The sequence below is a fragment of the Meles meles genome, chromosome 9 (assembly GCF_922984935.1).
Source record: "Meles meles chromosome 9, mMelMel3.1 paternal haplotype, whole genome shotgun sequence".
Taxonomy (NCBI): Eukaryota; Metazoa; Chordata; class Mammalia; order Carnivora; family Mustelidae; genus Meles; species Meles meles.
Genome location: NC_060074.1, coordinates 29,993,300 through 30,010,960, shown reverse-complemented (window position 1 = coordinate 30,010,960; position 17,661 = coordinate 29,993,300). Strand labels below are relative to the sequence as shown.

The 17,661-nt window shown below is 60.7% G+C and overlaps 1 protein-coding gene across 5 annotated transcripts; it reads right to left on the bottom strand.

The window, feature by feature from the left end:
• Positions 1-1,321: 1,321 nt before the first annotated feature.
• SLC4A3 (solute carrier family 4 member 3) lies at positions 1,322-15,518 on the bottom strand. 5 transcript variants are annotated; one of them, XM_046019777.1, is made up of 23 exons: positions 15,208-15,518; positions 14,297-14,440; positions 13,787-13,952; positions 12,899-13,179; positions 12,619-12,734; positions 11,999-12,225; positions 10,299-10,447; positions 10,006-10,186; positions 9,446-9,581; positions 9,008-9,191; positions 8,458-8,557; positions 7,822-8,006; positions 6,705-6,930; positions 6,315-6,533; positions 5,844-5,992; positions 5,456-5,650; positions 4,746-4,964; positions 4,322-4,411; positions 3,660-3,826; positions 2,925-3,178; positions 2,443-2,612; positions 2,104-2,277; positions 1,322-1,642 (listed from the first exon to the last, which is right to left on the bottom strand). In XM_046019777.1, exons 2-23 carry the CDS (start codon positions 14,345-14,347, stop codon positions 1,565-1,567), a joined length of 3,717 nt encoding a protein of 1,238 aa, XP_045875733.1. In that variant the 5' UTR covers positions 14,348-14,440; positions 15,208-15,518; the 3' UTR covers positions 1,322-1,564. The 5 variants fall into 5 exon arrangements, with proteins under 5 accessions (XP_045875733.1, XP_045875734.1, XP_045875732.1 ...); XM_046019778.1 differs by having other exon boundaries at positions 15,245-15,518; XM_046019776.1 differs by lacking the exon at positions 15,208-15,518 and adding an exon at positions 14,600-14,821.
• Positions 15,519-17,661: the final 2,143 nt, after the last annotated feature.

Genomic DNA, 17,661 nt, shown 5'->3' with positions numbered 1-17,661 from the left:
AACAGAGTCCTGCAGACAAAGCCTCTCTCCCACAGCTGTCAGAGCGCAGGGCCCCTGCTGTCTCATTTGTGCACTGGTCTGTGTTCTAGGTTTTTGCGTTTCACCTTGACTTTGCTCCTGGCACTGTTCTTCTGAAATTCCACCTGGACTTGACCAATGTAAAGGAAAAGAGATTTTGTCTTCCCACAGCCCCAGGGGGCCAAAGGCCCGATGAAGTCAGAGGCTGTCATGTTGCCAGAGACCAAAGGGGCCAACGGGAATGAAATGCTCACACCTAAATGACAATCCAGGATATCTCAAAGGGCGCATCTCTTCCCTATAAACACAACAACAGCCTCACGGTGGTCTGACCCCTCTCTGCTGACCAGCTTCAGAGCTCTAGCCGTTGGCCTGAACACTGGGAGGAAAGTGGGAAAAGGGTAAGAAAGAAGCAGGGCCTCCTAAGGTGGGGCTGGGGATCCTGGCTCTGGATGCTCAGAGCCGCCCAGGGCTGTGCAACTCCACAGAACCTCTCTGGAACCACGCCCCACCCCGTGTCTCCAAGGGAAGTATGGAATTTTTCCTATCGGCGTCTCTGACCTAGAGATCCAGCGCGTCCACCAGATGGCAGTGCGACTCCTGCCCGGAGGGCACAGAGCAGGCAGTGTGCGAGAGTGGCCACCAGGGGGCCACACGGGGACAACCGGCTTCACATCCCTGTTGGTTGCCTAGCAACTGTGACGCAATGGGCTCCCAGTTTGTACCCTCTTCAAGGCCTCCCAGGTTATTTCTGGCAGAACAGACTGTTGCACAAGGAGTGGCCTCAGGAATCCCCAAACTGCTACTCTTAAACCGTGAGAATCTAAAATGGTCCAGGGACCCCAAATCCAGCGCCACCCTGGCGTCTAGGGGATTGGGCTACTGTCCCTGCTTCTCGGAATGCCAGGGACCAAGGAAAGAAAACATTTTCCATTTCCTTCTATAGTCCCACAGCCACTGGGGACACTCTGATTTCTCTAATGGCTAGAGCAAAGTGACCTCCTCCCTCACACCTCCCCCACGCTCTCCCTTCCAAGCAGGGGCTAGATGAGCAGTATGTGACCTTGAGCCAGACCCTGAGCCTCCTGCTCCCCAGCTGTACTTGCGACGACTCAAGGGGGTCATGATAACATCCAGCTCTGACCTTCTGTGGTCTTGATTCTCTCCCTTTCCCCCAAGAATACTGTCCTTGCCTCAAACCTCTCCCTGGTTTTGATGACCCTGAAAACAGAATTCTTCCAATTCCAGTTGGATAAGCATGACCGGGCCGACCAGAGGTGGAATGAAGAAAGTGAGGCAAACACAAGACAAGGAGTGTGGTTATAATAAGCTCAAAGTCTGTGCCGGTCTGGTCTGTGAACGGCCTGGGTGAGCCAAGGTCAGTGCCCAGGGCGGAGTCAGCGGGCCACTCTGGCCGTGGCATGAGGGGCTCCAGGCACATCTCTGGGTTGGGAGGAGCCCGCTGGCCCTGGGGCTGGGCTTTGCCTGGGGTCCAGGTGTGGATCACTAAGGTGTCACGGTCTCTGAGGGACACGACGGCGGAGGGTCACACAGGCATGTGCAGCTCGTTGTACTCATCCTGGCCGTCCTCGTCAAAGTTAGGCTCGGCATCTTCCGAGTCCAGCTGCAGAAAGGAGAAGGTCGGGAAGGGCAGGGAGGTGGCGCTAGCCCTCCCGTTCCCCCCCAGCAACTCCTCCAGAGGGCAGCCTAGACCTTCTCTGGCCTCGCTGTCTGCAGGGACACTCCCCTCTGGCAAAAACCCTCAGGTCACTGCCCCAGGAACACTCCTGATAATAATAATGACAGCAAGTACCTCTTCCTAGCCACCGGGAGCAGTCCTACGCTATACTACACCCCACGCCCTCCCGCTCTGTGCTGTACCCGGACAGGTCTCAATCCTCACCACAGGTCTCTAAGGTAGAATCCATGACCCGCCCATTTACACAGCTGGAATGGAGACTTCGGGAGGTCGAGGTCGGAGAACTTGCCTCCGGTCTCACAACCAGCAGGGGGCGCAGCGCGGATTGGAACCCAGGCCTCCCTGAGTCCAGGGCCCTTCCAGCGGGCCCGAGCAGCATCCCTTACCGCCTGAAGCTCCCTGTCCTGGAAGAGCCGGGGCAGAAGGCAACGCCTCAGAGGCACCGTGAGCAGCAGCAGGAAGGGGAAGGCGAGGGAGGCGGCCGTGGACTTGACCACCCAGAGCAGGGCGATGCAGCTCAGCTGGATGCAGGTGAACAGGTGCATCCGCCACGTCTTCACCTGGGGAGCAGGCCTCCGGTCTACCGCACAGCGCCCAGCCAGCTCCCACCCACAGCTCCCCGGGTCCCCCAACCTCCATAGTCATGCGGTCCCTCTCCAGCCCCGGCATCCTTGCGCCCCCTCCCCAACCCCCCAGCTCCCCACCTCCATGCTGCCCGGCCCTACCTTGGTCACATAGGGTTGCTCGGGGTGGTGTTTCGCCGGCATGAGGATGAGCAAAAGACGCTGGGACAGCTGGATACCCGACAGCGACGTGACCCCCATGTACAGGAAAATCCCAAAGAGCACGGCCAGCGGGATCCGGCGCAGCACAGCCCCCATGACGATGGACAGGCCTGGAGGAGGGGACACAGACTTTCTGACCCCTCGGACAGCCCCCATGAGGATGGATGGGCCTGGTGGAGGGGGACCAGCTGGGCCTCGTCACTACGCCCGAGAGAAGACAGAGCCGGATGGAGAACCTGGAAAGTGCTCAAGGTAAAAAGACTCAGAATGCTAGAGGCAGGCTGGGGTGAGAGCGGGTGCAACTGAAGACCCAGAAGAGACCTGAGGCCAGCCCGGGAGAGAGAGCCGACTGAAGGGCACAGGCTCCAAGGAGGCAGGTCTGCGGAGCGGGGACTGGGGCCTTGCGAGGTGGATGCTCTCACCCACAAGACTGGCGATGAGCACTCCGGTGACCCGCTGCTCCCGCACCTCCTGTATCTGGGGCTTGTCCCCGGGCGCGATGGCAGTGCGCATAACCGTTAGGGCATTCACGTGAGTGACCGAGCGGACAGTGGCGGCCGTGAGCCAAGGCAGCCCGAACAGCCCGCAGAGCCCACCCAGGGAGCCGATCAGCAGCAAATCCAGGTGGAAGCCGGAGCCCTTGAGCAGCCTCCGGGCCTTCTGGCTGACGATGAGCCTGCAGGACGGGAAGCGGGGCTGGGTGGTGGGGAGGGCAGGCCCCCGCAGGGCCAGGCATGCGCAGCAGGTCCCGCATTGTTGGGGGGAAAGACCGGCACGGCCTGAAGGGCCCTCCCCAGGATCTGCCAGCTTCCTCTTCCAAGTTCCCAAAGTGGTGTTCTCACATCGAAGCAAATTGGAGCTAAAACCTCATTCTGTGGATATTTAAGATGCCACAAAAGCCAGACGCCAGATCTCACCACACTGTGGTTTAACCCAAATGAGACACATGTGAGCATCACTGGGTGAGAGAGAACAGTGCCAGACTGTTGTGAGGACTGCCAGCGGCCACCCTGCACATGGTAGTGGGGACAGATGGCTCTCCTGTCACAACCCCGGAGGGAAACTGTGCCCTGGGCCATGTGCCCCCTCCTTGCCACCAATCCTATTGCCTTCCACTCCTCCCCGGCCTCCCCCACCGAGTCCCCCAGCCCTCTCACGCAGTGATCTGTGTCTCCATGAAGATCAGGATGAGGACCAGCAGGGCAGGAACAGCAGCTGCCACCATCATCCAGGGTGGGAAAGGACGGGCACTGCCCAGGGGTGGGATGAACCACGTGCGCTTATGAGGGGACGTCACTGAGAGCCCAGTGGGCACCGTCAGCTTCTGCACGGTGGGAAGGAAGACGGGGTTCAGGGACACAGCCTCCCCATGTTAAGAACCCCATGTAGCAGCTGCTCCCACCAAGCTCTGTGTTCCCAATACAAAGCCTCCAGGAAACCTGGATGTGAACAGGTTTGGGGGAAATTAGTTTTCCATCTCCCAGAGTCCCTCCAAGGATTTGGTAGCAGACAGAGAATGACATCCTTTCTCCCTGAGCCCCAGGTATACCTGTCCTTTGGTCCCCAGCCCCACACCCGTGCCAGGAGTCTAGACTAAGGCTCACACATAGCCTCAGACCCCGACTGACCTCATCCACTGAACCGCTCAGCTGTCCCCAGGCTGCCCACCCCAACATGGCCCCAGCAGGTCAGCACTCCACTAAAAAGGCTGAATTCTGCCTGTGATCATGGCTACTATGGCAATAGGAACGTGTTGTGGCCTCCCTCCTGAGACTCTGGGGTGAGAACCCCCCGTTGGAGGGAGGCGGGCCCTGCTCACCTGTGTGTAAGTGTCTGTAATCGAGTAATCCACCAGGACCATCACCAGAATGGAAATGGGGATGCCAAAATCCCCAATGATGCGGCGAGCCTTGGGAGTGGCCGGTGGGGGGAAAGGAGCAAAAGGCAGAAGTGAGGGTCAGGAGACAAACAGGGGGACTTATTATTCCCCACCCTCTCAGGTCTGGAGCCAGAAATCCCCTGACCTGTCCTAAATCCCACAGGTGCCACCCAGCTCAAGACGGCATTCCTGGCCTGATTAAACTTTGCTGAAGCTTCTGACTAGGAAGGGACCACACAGATGTGGTTTAGGTTCATGGGTTGACCGGGAGAAGGGGAAAGCGCCCCTCTGGAGCGGAGACTGGCTGTGATGACAGGAACTCCCAGGGGAACCCATGGAGACTCCCCTCGTCTCAGCCACGCACCTTGCCTCCCAGGAAGCGGCTGTTCCTGAACTTTCGCAGGAAGAAGGCAATGAGAAAGGTTCCAAGCATGAGGATGAGGGACAGCAGAGCAGTGTTGGGCTGGTTCCTCGGGCCAGGCAGCCCCTCGGTGGGGGGCACAGCACTCCCATTCAGCTCTAGCCCAGCTTCCAATGCCCCCTCAGGGGGGTAGAATGGCAGCAGTGGGTGCTCCGTGAACACCTGTGTGGGTTACAAGGTTGCCCTAGCACTCCCCTGGGCAGGTGACCACAATTTTATCAACCTAATTTCATACCACTGTGAGGGGGAGCGCTGACCCCTCCCACACCTGACCAGGCAACAGGGTCACAGGACATCGAGCTGCATCTCACACACACACACACACACACACACACACACACACACACACACACACGTACACATACTCCTCTACAAAAGGAGCCCCACAGCACTGAGAGTGTCTCCCACAGGCACATACTGGCTGAATCTTGCTGGGGTTCTAATCTGTACCTTCTGGCTCTGACTCCTTGCCTGGCAGCTCTGACCTAGCTCAGGGTGACCCGCCCCACCCCCCACGCCCACACCCAGAGGAGCCCTCCTCCCTGTCCCCTCTGCTCCCAGTGCTCCACGCCGCCCCACTCCCGTGCACCCCTCCCCAGGGTGCTGCCCAGCCCCCACCCATGTCCACCCCGAAGACCTCTCTGGACCTCCACCTTGTAGAGCTTGTGGAAGGTCTCGTAGATGAAAATAAGCGAGATGAGGAAGGCGAAGATCTCCTGGGTGAAAGGTGAGATATAGCGGACCAGGAAGCTGCCTTCAGCGGCCACCAGGGCAAGGACAAAGACCACCAGCCAGAGGCCAACCCACACCCGGCCGGTGAGGTACTCCAGGTCCTGGGCTCGGCAGAACTGGAGGCCAGGAGGGAGGTGCGGTTAACCACAGTGGTCTGCCCTGGACATCGGGCCCCACGGGATGGGCTGGAGTGGGGGCGGGCGGGGTGAACTCTAAAGGGGCAGGAGGAGAGAGACTGCGGGGACCCCATCATCCGGGCCGAGATACGGGACAAGAGATCCCTGGGGAGGGGCAGGGGAGGGCTGTCACCTTGAAGAAAGCTTCTTCGAAGACCAGCAATGGCCCTGAGAAGCCAACTACAAGCAGCGGCTGGGCCCCCAGCAGAGAGAAGAGGACGCCGAGCACCGCAGTGGACACAATCAGCTCGGACACACCCATCAGCCCCTCAGTCTTCTCCCCTGGTGCAGGCAAGAGTCAGTGGGAGAGCCCTGGCCTGGCTCCTTCTACCCAGCCCCTCCTCTTCATCTAGCCTGCCCTGACCTGGGTACCCAACTACAATAGAGTAGCCCCATAGGGCAACAGACAGGTCCCACTCCCCAGCCCCACCCTCCCACCTTCCCCCTCAAACCCCACCTTCAGTCACAGGCTCCCCGACCCCTTGCACCCTTCCTGCCCCCTCTCGCTTTACAGCCCCCCTGCAAAAGTGATGCCTGAGACCCCCTGACCACAGACCTTGCAGGTGACACTGGGTCCCCTGCCCCGGCCTCCCCCGCCCCTCACCTAGCAGCCCCCCGAAGGTGATGGCAGGGCTAAGGGCGGCGAAGTAGATGAAGAGCACAGCTGCCACGCACTGGGAGTGCAGGGCGTCGCGCAGGTCACTGGGGTAGTGTGGGTACCGACGTTTCACATCTCGCACAAGCCCCCCAAACACCGAGCCAGTCCGCAGCAGGGGGTCATCTTCGGGGGTTGCCTCGGAGCCCCCCAGCTCCACTGACAGCTCTGAGGGGGGTGCAAGGAGCTGCTGGAGCACAGACCACCCCCTCCTGCTGGGGGGCTCTGGGCTCAATCCTACCCATCAGGGACTGGAAGCTGGCATACAGGAGTTAGGGCTCATGACCGTAGGAGCTGCACTGGGCGGGAGGGTGGGGTACGGGCCCCAAAGGGTCTGACCTTTCCCGGGGGCCACATAGCTTCCCTGGGTGGTCATCTCCACTTTGGTCTGTTCACGCTCCCGCCGCTTCCTCAGCAGCTCCCGCTGGAAGGCAGCCACGGAGCGCAGCAGGTCACGGCCCTCCACCTCGGATGGAGGGATCACGATGCTGCCATCCAGGAACTCACTGATGGCGCTCAGGAGGTCCTGCCGGTCGTCCGCCTGGTAGGCAGCCTCGTGAAACAGCTGGGGGCAGGAGAGGCAAGGACTGAGCAGCCAGAGAGCCCCTGGGAGGGCTTCAAGGAGGAGGTGTTGGGCCATCACCGACCCGGCGGCAAGGTGGGTGTCTGGCCACATATACAGGCCCAGTCCAACTGTCAAAATATTGACTCATGGAGTTCCTGGGTGGCTCAGTGGGTTGGGCCTCTGCCTTGGGCTCAGGTCATGATCTCAGGGTCCTGGGATGGAGCCCTGCATTGGGCTCTCTGCTCAGCACAGAGCCTGCTTCCCCCTCTCTCTCTGCCTGTCTCTCTGCCTACTTGTGATCTCTCTCTCTGTCAAATAAATAAATTAAATCTTTTTTTTAAAAAAGTAAAAATAAAATGAAATATTGACTCATGTCCTCGCTTGCCCGCAATTGGCCACAACCCTGAACCTCCGAGAGCCTTCTATTCCCCTAGGAGCTTCCAGACTTTTCCACAATGCAACAACGAAATGGGCAACGCCAGGCATAGCAGGGGCCCCCAGAATCATTTTGTCCAGAGAGTTCCCACCCGCTACAGGTTGGTCAGTTAGCGTTTCCAACATCGCCCCTGGCTAAAGGATCTTCCTGTCCCAGCTGAGAGAAGCCACAGCAAAAACCAACATATCCAGCCCTCCCTTTCCAGTCTTAGGTCACATCCAAAATTTGGGGATCTGGGCTTTTTCTCCCCCTTCAACCACCTCCCCTTCTCACAGCCCCAACCCAGGCTCCCTTTTCTGCCCTTGGCCAACAGCTCCCTCCCTCACCACTCCAGAGTGCCGCCTCTACCCAGAAAGGCCTCTAGGGCCAGGAATGTAGGCAGTGAGCGACAGGGGAAAAGGAGGACCCCAGGGGAACGGGCCTAGAGCACCCAGCCCAGAGTCTGCAGGACCCACCTTGTCAGACATGAGGGTGGCAATGGAACGCCCAAGCTCGTGATAGTCAGTGCTGGTGTGACTGGGACCCAGCATCACAAAGAGGAAGCGAACAGGCACAGGGACCTCGAGCACAGACTCCAAGAGCACAGCCTCATTCAGGCGCACAAAAGCTGCTGCTGGCTGCTCCAGGAAAGGCACACACCCTGGGGGGAAAGTAAGGCAAAGGGCACTGAGCAAAGAGGAGCCCTCCAGGCTGGACCCCAGAGAAAAACATCTGGGGCCACCCTGCACAATTGAGCAGGTGGTGGACTGCACAAATAAAGCCCAATCTAAAGAAACCCTATTCGCGTCTATGCTTGTGTATTTATTATAATTTACGAGTAGAGGAAAAGTTAACAGTCTCCGAGAAGGAATCCTTCTCTTTAATTCTCACAAAAGTGCTCTGTGGACTAGCGACAGTCTAAGATAGCGGAAAACCGGACAGGAAGCAAGCAGAGGACTGAGAAAGCGCTAGCTGGGGGGCAAGACAGGCTATAAGGAAAGGCAGGGATGCACTGGGGGCCTGAACACCATTGGAAGGAGACTGCAGGCCGGAGCTGAGGACAAGCAGAGCGCAGAGGAAGCCCCCACGCCCAGGACCCGCTTCCTCCTCACCCACAAGCACAACAGTCGCCTCTGCATCTTCGGGGATCTTCTCCAGCAGCTTCAGGCTTTTTCCCCGGTGACCTTCTCCCCCAGGCATGTGGAGAGGCTTCTGAGGACGCAGAACTGGAATAGGGCTGGGACCCTGACCGGAGGCCGTGGCAGGCCTTCCCATCTCTTGCTGCAGCCCTGGACTCTGCCCTCCGACCCCCAGAGGGGGGCCTCTTTTCTCCCTCCCCAGCCAGGAAAGGGGTTGTCTGTGATGCACCCCACACCGGGAGGAGACTGCTCAGGCTGTCGACCCCTGCCCCAAGCTGCCCACCACCACCACCACCTTGTCTTGTTGAAATGGGTCCCCTGGGTCTGCCATTATCGCCCCATTTAACCTCCTGGTTCTTTAGGGCAGGGGCCCTCATGCGGGTCTCCTACAGATCCCCCCACATCCCCCACAGGGTACCAGGCATCCAACCTCCCCGACCCACTCAGGGAAGCCAGAGGCGGCCTCCAGAGAAACCAGAAGCCCCCACAGTCCCCCAGCCCAGGTCCGAGCAAGGCGACTGACCTCCTTGGCATCAGGGTCATGAGGCCAGAGTGGGGCTGGCTCCCCCACATCATCGGCCATGGTGGGCACTGCACCATCAGGGCCGTGGCTGGGGGTGGGATGATGATTCCCTAGGACTGAGTTCACACTGGAGCTGGATGGGTTTCGGGGAAAGAAGCCGGTGTCCTTGTCATCGTTGGGATGGCTGTGAGAAGGGCAGAGAAGCAAGGCCGGTGAGGAAGAGAGGCAGAGAAACGGGAGGGTCAGGGCCTTCGCCCCTTCTCCCTCGGTGGAAGGAAGAACTTTCTAATGGCTGGTCCTGTCTGAGGGTAAATGAGTAATAAGCTCCCCATCACTGGGGTTATTCAAGCAGAGGCTAGAAAACCACACAGAAGAGTCCATGATCCTGGAAGAGCACAGGCACAAGAATGCCCCCACCGAGGCCCCCCACACTGGCACCTGTGTTTCAGTAGGAGGGTACGCAGCACACTGGCCCTGTCCTCCGGACGGATCTGGTCAGACACGATCATGGTCTCCACCACGAGATGGGCGATCCCCGGCAGAGTAGTCTGTTCCAGGTCCAGGAGGGCAGCTCCTGGGGGCACAGTTGGGAGAGGATCCCATCAGAGAGAAAAACCACCCCTGTCACCTTGCTCCCCCAGGGCAGGCAGACATGCCGGGTGACCCAGCCCTCAGTGCACACGGCAGGTACTCAGCGACACCTGGCATCAACGAGCCAGACACAGGGATGTACAGAGGGAACCCGGAGCAAACCAGGGAGGGGAGTCGCTGGTTAGCGTTGGGCACGGGGACGGGAGCCTACAGCGGCACAGCCTGGCCCCTCCAGCTCACGGCTACGCAGGTGGGCGGACTCCACATCTCCAAGGTGGTAGCCAGACCTCGCCTGGACACAGGCCCCCGGGGAGCAGCATCCCCAAGCTGGACAGCCTGCTGCTAGCCGAACTCCACGGCCAGCGAAGAGGGCACACAGCCCAGGGCCAGGCCTGCAGGGCCCCTACCATGGGCGATGGTCCTCCGGAGTTCCAGAAGGCTGCGGAAGGAGAGCGAGGCCACGTGGGGCTTCCCCCAGCGCTCTGTCTCTTCTTCCACATCCTCCTCAAACTTGATCCAGCGCGCCGTCTCCCGCCAGTGGGGCTCCTGGCTGCGGTCCAGCGTCAGCTCGTTCAGCTCCACGAACACCTGAGGCAGGAGCCCAGGGTGAGAGTCTGCAGCCCACAGGGCGGGGGGAGGGGGGGTGCGGGGGGAAGGGGGGAAGGAGGGAAAGGGAAGCCCAGCCCTCAGGCCCCTGTACCTCATGAGGCCTCCGATCCAGCTTCTTCTTCTTCTTTTTCCTGCGCAGGATGGGGGCCAAGCCCCCCGGGCTGCCCCTCCCGGCCTGCGTCCGAGAGGGCTTCTTCACCAGGTGTCGCCGCACACCAGGGTTATCCTCCAGCCGGTGACCTGCAGGCCAAGCAGGCTTGGTGGTCCTGGGGGTCCAGCTCAGGGCCTCACGGTCAGAGCCGAGCCCTCCAGCCCCCTGCCCTGGCCAGCCAGGGGCCATGTCCACACAACCGCATAAGCCAGCACAGTCATGTCACAGACAAAGACACGCAGGCCCAGAGAAGGGGAAGGACTATCCCACAGGAACACAGGGGACCACCGGTTAAGCCACTGTAAGAGGGCAAACCCCAACTCAGTCCCAAGCCCCGGCTGCCCAACCTCCCCCATGGCCACTGCCTCTCATTCCAGAGCACCATGACCTACATGAAATCACCAGTCCCCCAGTCCTTTCCCTATGCCTCTCTTGGCACCTAGGTCTCCCCCCCAGGTACACATCTGGATGACTGAAGCTGAGTTCTGGCCCCTCCTCCCTGCTTGCCCCTTCCAGGCCAGCAGCCACAGAGAGCCCGGTGGCCCGCTTACTCACAGGCTGGTTCCCCGGCCATGGGGCTCAGCTGGCCCTGGGGGGATTCGCACAGATCGCCGTCCTCAAGGTCCAGCACCAACATTTCTAAGTCCTCTGAGGCCAGAGAGTCTTGAGGGCTGGGAGCCGGGGCCATCCAAGGGCCCTGGCCCTCCGTGTCCCCAGGCCCAGGGCCCAGTGCCCTGCTGGGCTCCGTGACCTCCTCCAGCAGGCTCATCGTTCTCCCAGTGGCTGAGCCCTCGGCCACTACTCCCCCCACCAAGCCCTGGCTCTCCTAAAAGGTGGGAGCCTGGATCAGTGGTCTTTGTTCAACCCAAGCCTCCAGACTCCCCACGGCCCTGGGCTGACTCCCTGCTGCTTCCAGCCCCCACCCTGAGTCTGTAAACACGCCCTCCCCTGACCCCCTCCACCCCACTGCTGCCATCGGATTGTTCCTGTCCCTGTCCTCAGGCCCTGGCAACTTTCCATGACGTACTGAGCTCAGAGCCCTCCCCACCAACCCCCGCCCACACACTGTGCTTCCAAGGGGGAGGGAGGTGGGGTCAGTGATGCCCCCGGCCTGGGCACTGAGCCCCGTGAGTGATGACAGGTGGCACAGAAACCAGGGCACTGATAAGATGGAAGGAATGTGCCACAATCACAGCCAGGCCCTGCCAAGAGTGGTGCGACAAGTCAGGGGACCCCGATGTAGGGAGAGCGGGACCTAGAAGAGTGGCTCACCCTCAAGGGGCCTGGCATGAAGATGACAAAAAGCATTTGCCGTGAGAAGAGGAACCCTGGGGGGAGGGGCACATAATGTCTCCAAAGGTCACGTGGAAGGGGGGTTGCCTTATTCAGGGGGTGACTCAGAGGACAAAATCAGGACAGAAGGGCAGAGGTGTCATGAAGGGAAATCTCAGCTCTGGCAACCAGAGAGGTGACTTGGTGAGGTAGTGAGCTCCCCGTCCCTAGCCACATTCCAGCAGATAGGGTTACTGCAGAGGGGACTCAGCACTGGGTTGGGGAGAACACAGAGCTTCTCCTAGGTTCCCCACCTGTGGAGCGCCCATGGGTGTGGGCCAGGGGGGCTGCCACAGTGTGTCACTCACTCTTCATGTCATCCAGGTCCGCGGAGCCCAGCATCTGGGCCTCTGCCTCGTCAGTGGGCACCTGCTGTTCCGGGCCACCTGGGGTGCCCAGGGCACTGCCTGGGCACAGCCGCTCCCGCAGGTCATAGCTGGCCGACGGGCTCCACGGACGGCTCTTCTCCCCAGCGACTCGGGAGACTCGGGCCCGGGGGCTTGAGGAGCTGAGGAGGCACCATGGCAGCCTTGGACTTGACAGGGAACCACGATGGAGATGGGCCAGGTTAGGGGGTTCCTTTGTCCTCCCCCAGCTTGGGGTGGGGCCTGGAATAGCCCCCTGGGCCCTAGACACAGACTCCTTCTGGACAGAGAAGGAAGCTGACATCTACCTCCCTGTCCCCATCTCACTGCCCGCCCCCCCCCACTTCCTATCTGTCTTCCACCTTTATCCCTGTCCTCCTGTCTAATGACACCTTGTCTCTCCTCCTTGTCAATCCTATGGACAGAGACAGGATGCACCCCTCCCCCCTTCCTCTGTTCCCTCTTCTCTCCTCCCCTCTTCGTCCCAGGGTCAGAGCTGGGGACAGTCGCCAGGGTCAGAAAGGAGCCTGGGACCTATTCTGGGCTGGACTGGAGGCCAGTACCTGACTGACTGCTGGGGGCTCTTGTCAGAGCAAGGGCCGGCCGAGGGCAGGGGCTTGGTGAAGGCAGCCCTCCCAGAGAGCCCGGGACTGTCATCCTCATCACTTCCAATGGAGAACTGTGGACAAAGCAGCGCACTGGGTTCCTGCACCGGCTCAGCCCCCAACCGCCCTCCACCACCACTCTGCCTCCCCAGGCAGCCCCAGCCCCCTTTGCAGCATCCTCTTCTCCCCCTGCACCCCTCCCTGAGGACTGAGACCTCCTTCAGGAACAGACCCCTACCTTAGCTTTCTGTGGGGACCCTGAGGGCGGGGGTTCCACAGGTTCTGCCTCAGATTCCCCTTCCTCTTCCTCCTCCTCTTCCTCTTCCTCCTCCTCCGCTCCAGTTCCCCCCTCCTCCTGGATGGGAGGGGTCCCCTCCGAGGGGGGAGCCGAGGTCTTCTCCTTCTTCCTCTTCCTCCTGCTCTGCCGGGCAGAGGTGGGGGGCAGTCGCCGCAGCTTGTGGGGTGGAGGCAGGCGCGCCGAGAGCGGGTGGTGGGTGTGGTGGGATGTGTGCCGGTGAACTGGGGGTGCAGGAGAGCCGGTTGGGGGTCCCCACGGCAGAAGCGGGCCCCCTCACCACCCTAGTGGCACACACCTTATTCTAGCTCAGGGCCTCAAACAAGGGCACCCTAGAACTTCCTCGAGAGCCAGCTCCCCCCAACACCTGTGTCCGTGTCCTGCCATTGGTAAGGCCTGGTAGGGTGGGGGAACGGGAGTCCAGGAGAGGGCAGGCTGTGAAAGTGGGGCTGGGGGACATGGGAAGACACGATACAGCAAGGTGGGGAGGCAGAGTCAGAAGAGCTGAGGGAGGGGAGGAGGCAGAGAGAAGAGAGCAGGGCCGGAGGTACAGCAGAGCCTTGGTGAAGATGAAGGTCACCGAGGGAGGCCTCGGGCCCATCTCCCTACGTCTCCCTCTGCGTCTGGGGCCCAGCTCCCCTGGAGGGTGGACAGGCGATGGGTGAGTGAGGCAGGATGACTTAACATGGCATGGTGGCCCAGCACAGCGTCCCGCACAGCGTCCAGCACAAGATGGCACTGGGTGACCAAGCCAGTGGTGAACACGGTGATGGTGGCAATGAAGGTGATGGTGGTGAGGGCGGCCACACTAGGGGGCCCCGGGCTACCCACACTCAAAGTCCCGCTCGCTGTAGCTGCGGCTGGGCTTCTCAGGGTCCCAGGCCGGAGGCTTGCTGATGAGGTCCCCAAACCTGCTCACAGCCAAGGTCTTGCCCAAGTCATCGTCCTCCTCCTCCAGGTCTGGACTCAGAGGGGGCTCCTCCAAGGGCACGCGGACCTGCAGGCTCAGACAGCCTCTTCTAAGAAGGACCCTTGACCCAAGAACGCCCCGCATCCACTCCAATTCCAAACCCTGGCTGGGGGTGGAGAAGGCCAGCGGGCTCCATCTTCAACAACCACCTGTCCCTGCGCCCCAGCCTTGGGTCAGCCTCCCAGGACCCTAGGGCTTGGGGGGAGAGGGGGCAAGAGAACTGAAAAAATACCAAAAGGCCCTCCCTTTCCCCATCCCCTCTAGCCCAGCTCCATCCCCGGATGAGGGGGTCCCAAGGTCGGCCAGAGGACTCCCCTCTCCTCCTTGGGGTCCCTCCCTCCTCTTCTCCCACCTCCGCGCGCGGTAGTCACCTGGGGAAGGGGGGAGGCGCCCCCGGGCGGCGGGATCACTCCGTTGGCCATGGCCGGGGAGGCAGCACGGGATCCTCTCGCTCACTGAGGGACCCGTGACCGGGTTGAGAAGAAGGGGGCGCTGCGGGGGCCTAGTGGGGAGCCCTGGGGGAGGAGGGCGGGGTCAGGAGCCTCGCGCCGCCGCCCTCTCCCCCTCGCCAAGCCCGCTCATCCGCCCGCCCAGGCGAGGCCCCGCCAAGCCCGCGACACCCCGGGGCCCCGGCCCTGGCCCGCCGCGCCCCGCCCCGCCCCGCCCTGCGGTACCTCGGGGCTCCGGAGCGTGCGGGGCCTGCGCGGGCCGCCGCGCCCCATCTCCCTCCCGCGCGCTCTTGAGGACCTGGCGCCGCGCAAGGCCGCACAGCCGGGGGGTCGCCCACGGCGGCGGCAAGCCGGGCCAGCCGGGCGGACGCAGGCGCCGGAGCCCGCAGCCCGGGGCTCCACCTCCTCGCGCTCGGCTCCGCAGCTCCGTCGCCGCCGCCGCCGCCGCCAGGCCGCACAATGGGAGCGGGCGGGCCGTGACTCACCCCGCCCCGGCCGGCCCGGCCCCACGCGCGGGCCCCCGCAGGACCCCCACCGCCCACCGCTGCCCACCAGCCCCTTCCCCGGGGCGCCCCACGCAGGGCCGGGGGCGGGTGCACGGCCCCACATTCCCACAATCCCCAGGTCGCTCTCCCACTTTGCTTTTAGCCTCCCCTCCTTCCCCTCGGGAGTCCTGGAGGTGACCCCTGCCCCGCACAAACCCCTCCAACCTTGGGAACGGAGCTCACAGACACCGGAAAGCACCCACCACCTGCCCCTTTGGTCCCAATATGGGCTCAGATGCCTGGTTTCTGCCACCGGGCACCACCCAACATTTGACCTTGGCACATTACCTCCCCTCCGGGTTTCCCACTCCGTGGCCCAAGGAACCTGGAGTAGGAGTGTTCCAGGGTTCCATCCGGCTCTAAGATTCTGTAGCTCAGTTTCCACGTCTCCTCTCCCCTCCTCCACTCCCTGGGATCACATCTCCTTTTCCAAGGGCAAAGGTCTCTGGAAGGACTTGCTGGATCCCAATTTGATCTTCTGGTGTCTGGCTGAAAACTGGGCACCTAGCGCAAGGCTACATCCATTACAGCCCCCAATCTGTGTGTTGAAGCCAGGTCCCTGAATCCTTGGGAAGACGGGAGAGGATGTGGGGGCAGAGCTGCGGAGGGAGCAAATGGGCAGAAGAAGGTGAGCCAGCCAGCTCCAGAGAGGGAAACCCACGCCTGCAGAGAGGGGTGTGGGGGACAGACAGGGTGCTGGACATGATGGACCCCTCTGCGTGGAAAGGAGGTTTAGTCCTGTGACCTTGGACGTGTAATAGACCCTCTCCCACGCCTGCCCTCATCTGGGTCTCAGCTCAGCCCAAAAGATTTCTACATTCAAAGCCACATATGAAGAGAGGGGAGAGCAGGTGCGGGGTCTGTGAACACTCACTGGCTTGGCTGGACCCTCCCCACACTCATCTCAGCCTTCCCCCAACAGACACGCAGAGAGACTTACCACCCCTCCACAGTCACAGCTGGGAAGCAGGCTCTGTGTGTGTGTGTGTGTGTGTGTGTGTGTGTGTGTGTGTACAGGTGACTGTCGGAGCCACAGCCATCTAATTGCCCCCCAGCCTCTTCAATCAGAAGAAATGTGCTTGGCCTCCTCCCCACCCCACCAGGCATGGAGAGAACGAGACGAGAGAAGATGCTGGTGAGAGTCAGCTGTGTAAGTGGAGGTGTGAATTGTGCTCCAGAACTCGGGGGGGCGAAAACCACCTGGGATGGCTGGAATTGGGTCCCCAACAAATGTATATGCTGAAGTTCTGATCCCATGACCTTATATGGAAATAGCACCATGGGGGGGGGGGCGTTCAGGGGAGGTCGTCCTGGGGTAGGATGGGCTCCTTTTCCAATATGGCTGGTGCAGTCGTAAAAAGGGGGAATGTGGACACAGACGCACGCTCAGGAGAACTCCATGGGAAGATGGAGCCAGCACGCCACAAACCAATGAACCACCAGAAGCTGGGAGAGAGGCCTGGAACAGATCCTTCTCTGGCATTTTCAGAGGGAACACAGCCCCGCTCACACCTTTATCTCAGCCTTCCAGACTCCAGATCCCTGAGATAATGAATCTCTGTTGTTTAAGCCCCTTAGTTTGTGGTATTTTGACAGCAGCCCTAACATGCCGATACACAAGCCCAAACCCTGACACTCCAAGTCAGGCGGCTGGGTGCCCAGTCTCTACCCGAGGATTGTTTACAGAGGGCCCTCACCTCCCGACAGAAACTCAAGAGCCTTGGAGCCTTTCCCAGTTGGGAACATTGCAGACGACTCTCCCCGGTCTACTTCCAACGCCTTGGTCCTCCTCATGGCCCCTCAAGCCAGCTAGGAACTTGGACAGCAGCTACTTGAATACCAAGACAGCCTGAGGAAGGTCCTGCCAACCTGGGACCCCCAGTGTACTGGGTCCTGGACACCGTTGCCTTAAAGAGACTCATGCCTTGGGGTGCCTCGGTGGCTCAGTGGGTTAAAGCCTCTGCCTTTGGCTCGAGTCATGATCTCAGGGTCCTAGGATCAAGTCCCGCATCGGGCTCTCTGCTCAGCAGGGAGCCTGCTTCCTCCTCTCTCTCTCTGCCTGCTTCTCTGCCTACCTGTGATCTCTGTCAAATAAATAAATAAATTTTTTTTTAAGTATCATTAAAAAAAAAAAAAAGAAAGAAACTCATGCCTCTGCGGCCCCTGCCTTTCCCAGGGAGCCCACTGAGCACAGTCTTCCTGGACCATCTCAGGCTCCCACCCTCTTCCCAGGTCCCTCCCCTTCTCCCCAAGTCGCTGGGATGATGGGGTGACAGCCCCCTCAAAGAACCCTTAGAAGCTCACGTTCATCTCTCCCTCCAGGGTGGAACTGGAGGAGAAGCTGACCACCACCCACTGAGCTCATCCCGTTGGACATCCTCGAACGCTTACATTATTCCCACTCAGGTGTCCCAGCCTCCTACTTTTTCAGTTGTGTTCTCCGGCACCTGTCATATCATTCCCCAGGATAGCGTTCCCACATGGAGTCCTTATTCCTGTGACAAGAGTGTTCCTTGCATACACAAAGAATGGCCACTGTGGGGGCGCCTGGGTGGCTCAGTGGGTTAAGGCCTCTGCCTTCGGCTCAGGTCATGATCCCAGGGTCCTGGGATCGAGCAGAGCCCACATCGGGCTCTCTGCTCCGCGGGGAGCCTGCTTTCCTTCCTCTCTCTCTGCCTGCCTCTCTGCTTACCTGTTATCTCTGTCTGTCAAATAAATAAATAAAATCTTCAAAAAAATTTA